This window comes from Temnothorax americanus, unplaced genomic scaffold (genome assembly GCF_048541705.1).
Source record: "Temnothorax americanus isolate GAGA-0224 unplaced genomic scaffold, ASM4854170v1 Scaffold99, whole genome shotgun sequence".
NCBI classification, from domain to species: Eukaryota; Metazoa; Arthropoda; class Insecta; order Hymenoptera; family Formicidae; genus Temnothorax; species Temnothorax americanus.
In genome coordinates, this window is record NW_027509822.1 from 348115 (window position 1) to 353885 (window position 5771).

Here is a 5771-nt window from a genome sequence, read left to right on the forward strand (position 1 = left end):
TCGGTAGTATTATAATTTTGCTCGGCTTTAGATAGTACTCTGCTCGCATACGCCACGGGTTGATCTTGACCTATCTTTCCCTGTGACAGTATGGCTCCTATTGCGTAATCTGACGCGTCGGTCGTTACTACAAATTCTTGGGAAAAGTCCGGGTATTTTAATACCGGTGCTGTAGTTAGTTTTTCCTTAAGTATTTCAAATGCGTTTTGTTGTTCTGCGTTCCACTCGAATTTGATATCTTTTCTGGTCATTTTTGTGAGTGGTTTGGCGATTGCTGAAAAATCTTTAATAAATCTTCGATAATATCCGGCTAATCCTACGAAAGCCTGGATGTCCTTTACTTTTGTTGGTCTCGGGAAGCTTTTTACTGCTTCTAATTTTGAAGGGTCTGGCAAGATTCCGTTTTCTGTTATTACATGTCCGAGATACGTCACTTCTTTCCGAAGGAATTCGCACTTATCGGGCTGTAATTTCAAATTATAGTTTCTCAGTCTTTTTAGCACTTCAATTAATCTCTTATTGTGCTCTTGTAAACTTGCTCCGTATACTATTATATCGTCTAGATAGACTAAGCATTGTAATCCTACTAGTCCTGCTAAAACGGCTATTATTGCTCGTTGAAATGTCGCTGGGGCATTTTTCAATCCAAAAGGCATTCGATTATTCTCGTAATGTCCGTATTGTGTCGAGAACGCTGTTTTTTCTTTATCTTCTTCTTCCATCGGGATTTGATGATATCCCGAGGCGAGGTCTAGCGTGGTAAAATATTTTGCTTTTCCCAGTTGGTCTAGGATATCGGTTATGTTTGGCAATGGGAAGGAATCTCCCTCCGTTAGGTCGTTTACAAACCGAAAATCTATTACCACTCTCAGTTTTAATTTTCCTTATGCGTCCCTTTTCTTTGGTACTACTAGCAACGGCGCATTCCACGGGCTCGTGCTGGGTCTAATAATTCCGTTTTTCAACATTTCTTTCACTTGTCTATTCACTTCTTCCTTGTGCTTTTCTGGCAAACGGTACGGTCGGACGTTGACCGGTACGCTGCCCGCCTTCGTGGTAATCTTATGCGCGACGATATCAGTGCATGTCAGTGGTTCTCCTTCCACATGCAATACATCGCTGTAATCTCTGCAAATTTCCATAATGGTTTTCTTTTCTTCTTCGTTTAGGTGTTGCGTGCGTATCAATTTTTCGACTTTTTCGCTACGCGTCATTGTTTCTTCTGCTTTGTTTACTTGGTTTATTTCTATCTCTTTTGCTTCTTCTTGCTCTAACTCTTTTAATGTTACTTGCGGCATTAGCATTTCGACTGTCTTCTCTGTCATATTTAGTATGCTTGCCGGACATAGAAAGTTTTCTGGCATCACTAGGCAATTTCCTATGAACACTCCTGGCATTGTCTCTTCTGCCTGTATTATTCCTAGTAAATTTTTATCGGTCGCGACTTGTACTATTGTCTCGCTTCGCGGTTTCAAAACTATTTTCTTATACGGGTATAATTTTAATGTGCTATTCCCTATGCGTATTGCGCTCGACTCGTAACTATATGACGCTCGATGTTTCTTTATAAAATCTACGCCTAGTATTCCGTCGTATTCTATCGGAAAGTCATCCTTGACGACATATATCGTGTGCTTGATCTTTCTATTTTTCAAGTCAATAGTTGCTGTAAATTTTCCAATCGTATGGGCTTTATGACCTGTTACTCCTGTAAGGGCCATTTTATCCTCTTCTATCATTGTTTTGCCTTTCAAATGTTTTACTTTTATTATTGATACGGCCGCTCCGGTATCGAACAGTAAATTTATTTTTTCGTGCTTCGCTTCTTGCATGGGCAGAGTGATTAAGTCCAGCCCTGCATGCTTTCGCGGCTTGTTCGTCAGGTGTGACATCTGATACTCTAACGCCGGTCGGCGCTGCTTTGTGTCCTCTTTATCTTCCTCATCGCTATTCGCGGCTGAATTACTGTCCTTTTTTCTCGGGCCATTCGTTTTCGGGCGAAAATTTTTATTTTGTCCTCGCGGATTATTAGGTTTGTTGTGATTCGTCCTTTCTTTATTTGGTCGACCATTTAACAACCAACATTCTTCGCGCATGTGTCCTGCCTTCTTGCAGTAATTGCAGACTTTATCTATCGCGTTTACGCGGGGTGTCCTATCGGGTTTCGGTAAGGAGAAACGGTTCGCATACCTATTGGTACGACATTCCCTTCCGAGGTGTCCGTATTTTCCGCATTTTTGGCATTGTACTATCGATCGGTTATCGCGTGGTTGCGGCGAGTACGCATAATTATTTTTGGGACGCGGCGGAATTCCACTCGGCCCGTTTACTTTTTCTTCGGCGCTCGCTCCGGCAATCGCTTCTTGCAATGTTGCGAAATGCTGAGCTCGGACAAGTAACTTGATCTCGTCTCTCAATCCTAATTGGAAATTCTGTAATGCCTGTTGTTGAATCGTTTCTAATATAGTTCGCTTGCTTTCTATGGTGTGATTTCTTTCCTCTATCATGGAGTCGTATAGCTCCATCGCTAGCTTATCAGCTCTTAATCCGAATGCTCTTGCATTTTCTCCGGGTTTTTGCTTGAGTGTATTAAACTCTAGTTGTAAGTGTGTTGTGCTTTTGCGGCTTAAATAGCAAACTTCTAATTCCTTCTTTAGTTGTGCGAAATCTCTTATCTCTCGCGTTTGAAAATCTATCATCGCTCTTCCTTTTAGCTTTGTGCACAGCACTGCTTCTAATAGCGTTCCTTCTTCCATAGGATTTATGTTTTTTATTGCATATGACGCGGCGCTTAAGAATTCTTGTAATTTACTCGAGGTTCCGTCGAACTCAGGTATCATGTCTCGTGCCTCTTTTAAACGTAGATATCCGATTGCGCGCTCCGCTTGGTTCCGAATATCATATGACGTTCTTCCGTACGTTACTTCGAACGGGAGGTTACTTGGCTCGCGTCTCGCGTGAAATTCGCGGCGTTCAGGATTCGCCGTTTTTAGTTGATTTACGCGATCTTGTAAGTTGCGGATTCCGTTTAATATCTCGTCGAGAATGGAATCTCTATCGTCTCGCGGCGGTCCGGCCCGTGCGGGTATCCGGTTACGGTGATTCGCCGGGGTGCCTCTTTGTGATAGCACTCGATTAAGACGGTTTATTTCTTCGTCTATTTCCTCTGGGGTTATCGGCGCGTTGTCATTTACGTTATTCGCGTCGTGGTTGCTATTTGTTGCTTCCGCCATCTCGATTACGTTCACGTGTCTCGGGGCAGAATAATATTCTTGCGGGTCAAATACGCTGCTATCATACGAGGACAATGAGAACTCTCGTCTGTGTGTTCGCCTACTGGTCGTACTGTTCGCGTCTTCGGATTGTGTGTGCGCGTGTGAGGGGTGGAGTCTATTTTCGTCGGGGCAGTTATTTTGTCCTATTACTCTCGCGTCTAAAATTATAACGGAATCGTCGACTTGTTCGCGTTTGATTACGCTATTCTGGTGTAATTCCGATTCTGATTCGCTTTCACTTGAGTAGTACGCGTCTAAATTTCTACGCACGGTTTCGCGATTGTCGCTTACGCCTTCTTCGGTCGTTTGCACGAGGCTTAGCGGTCTATTTCTACGCGCTCGTCGTGACGTCTCGCTATAGAGCCACGATTGGTTTTGTTTCGCAGGTGGATTTTCGTTTTCCGACATTTACGGTGATTGCGCTTTACATAATTTGCTTAATCGACTTACATTACGGTCGCTAGTCGCATGTTGCTGGTCGGTGCTCGTGCCGCCTTATCTGTCGGTGAGCCTCCGTTGAGGTAGGTCGGCGCCTTCTCGGGTTACGCTGCTCGCTTGTCCCTCGTCGGCCGCTACCGTGTTGTCCGCTGTTTTTGAATCTGGCTGCCTGTGTCTCCGTTGAGGATGTTGCACTGCCTCACTGATTCACTTATTTTTCTGTTTCAGCTGCCGTTCCCGTCCTGCCAATGGATCCCTCACGCTGCCACCATTTGTTGTGCCCTCCTTTTACGGCGGGACACTATGGGATCTTTTATTCCAAGGAGGAGGCGGGAATGATTATTACGGCTTTCAATAAAAGACAACTTTAATTAATCCACTCTGAGTTACAATGATTATTCGCGTGTAACGCCCGTCACTTCGAGACTCCAATTGCCCTCTCGTCTCCTGTTGTCGCTTCCTTTTAAATTCTCGTCTTGTCCTTCGATATCGCTGAGTTGCTCGATCGTATCTGGGCCGATCGCGCAACTCATCTTTTGCTGATTCGGCGTTGCGTAATTCTCTCGGGCTTTCGCGGTCGCGTTCCTTATTGTTATTCTCGGTCTTTCTTAGTATTATTATTTTATACTATAATATAATTATTTTATTATTACATTTTGATTGGGGCCGCAACAAACCTCACCGAAACGTTCTAGAAACATTTCCGTAATGTTTCAGAAAGGTTTCTTACGGACCAAAGCGGACATTTTGACATTGCTGCAATCTGCAGAGACGTCTCAGAGACATTACGCAACATAACTGTAACAGTTTTAATATTTCAATAATGATGTCCTTGCAATGTTGCAGAGACCTATCTGTACTATCAGGGAATGTAACCTCCAGACCTTATAACTTAATACTCTCACCTGATCGTGTCAAACCCTGAATTAAACCAGTCGATATGTAACACTATGTATACAAGTATTTTTTGAATTTGCCATAGAAGTTAAGTATGCGATTAATATAAGTGCTGTTGTGCCCGTAGCCGTGAAGGAGGGACTATGTCGGGATGTAGGCGCCCAAAAGATTAGAATCCACGCACTAATAAACGACACTCCGTACTTTACAGTAAAAAGGATGTATTTGTTCTCACTTTATTACAAGAGGTTTAAATAGTAACTTAAGTCAACACGCGTTACGTAGGATGCGCGGTTACTCTCAAAACCGATCTGTCTGATCTTGTCTCGCTATTGACATATATGTACATTCATTTCATTAAGGCGGAAGGAGTGTGATGATCTCGATCGGAGCACGTACGCTGCTCCGTATCTGTCCCGCGCTACTCTGCCGCTGTCTCAGCATTCTGGGATTTTAATAATAAAGAATTAATTTTTACTAATTCCCAATTTGCAAAAGAAATTAATATTCATTTTCACCTAAATACTAATTTTCACGTAACTAAAAATTTTTCTCTGATACGAATTACCAATCTAGTAATGGGTAATTTACTTTTGCCTAAATATTAATTTTTATATAATTAGTAATTTTTGTGACTAATTACTAATTTGTGAATTCAATAAAAATTTTATTTGTTGTTATTGCTAATTTGGGAATAAAAAATGAAAAATGGAAATTTTTTGCCGATCCCTGCTTATCACTACAAAATGCATGATATCAGTACAAAATTACCTTTTTCAAAACAAGGTAAAAAAAAGGCCAAGTACACGCGCATATATGTTGTAAATTCAAAAATCCCAAATAGTAGTAGCTTTATTTCTCCCTAACAAAATAATTCTCAAAATTGCGATACCTAACTCAAATAAGTGATATGTATTTCAAAAAAGGTGTAAAATCTTTAAATTGCGCCAATTGCAAAAAGAGAATATATATATTCTTGTTCGAGATTCCGTTAACGTTGCGCCGTCTGATCAGATGGCAGCATCGATCGGGTAACGACGCTCGATCACCGCGGCAGCTCGCGCCCGCACGGGCGCGCTCATCGCCATCGTCTTCCTCGTTTTTGTACAAATGGCCGCGCGGTGACTAGACGCATAACGTGTGCTCTGTACGGTTCGCTCA

General features: G+C 42.3%; 1 protein-coding gene across 1 annotated transcript; it reads right to left on the reverse strand.

Moving 5' to 3' along the window:
* Positions 1 to 884: 884 nt before the first annotated feature.
* On the reverse strand, positions 885 to 3477 carry LOC143908567 (uncharacterized). Its single transcript, XM_077426257.1, has one exon. It carries the CDS (start codon positions 3231 to 3233, stop codon positions 885 to 887), a length of 2349 nt encoding a protein of 782 aa, XP_077282383.1. The 5' UTR covers positions 3234 to 3477.
* Positions 3478 to 5771: the final 2294 nt, after the last annotated feature.

Bases quoted from the DNA above. Each gene is read 5' to 3' on its own strand.
- LOC143908567 (XM_077426257.1), bottom strand. From the start codon at position 3,233: ATGGCGGAAGCAACAAATAGCAACCACGACGCGAATAACGTAAATGAC.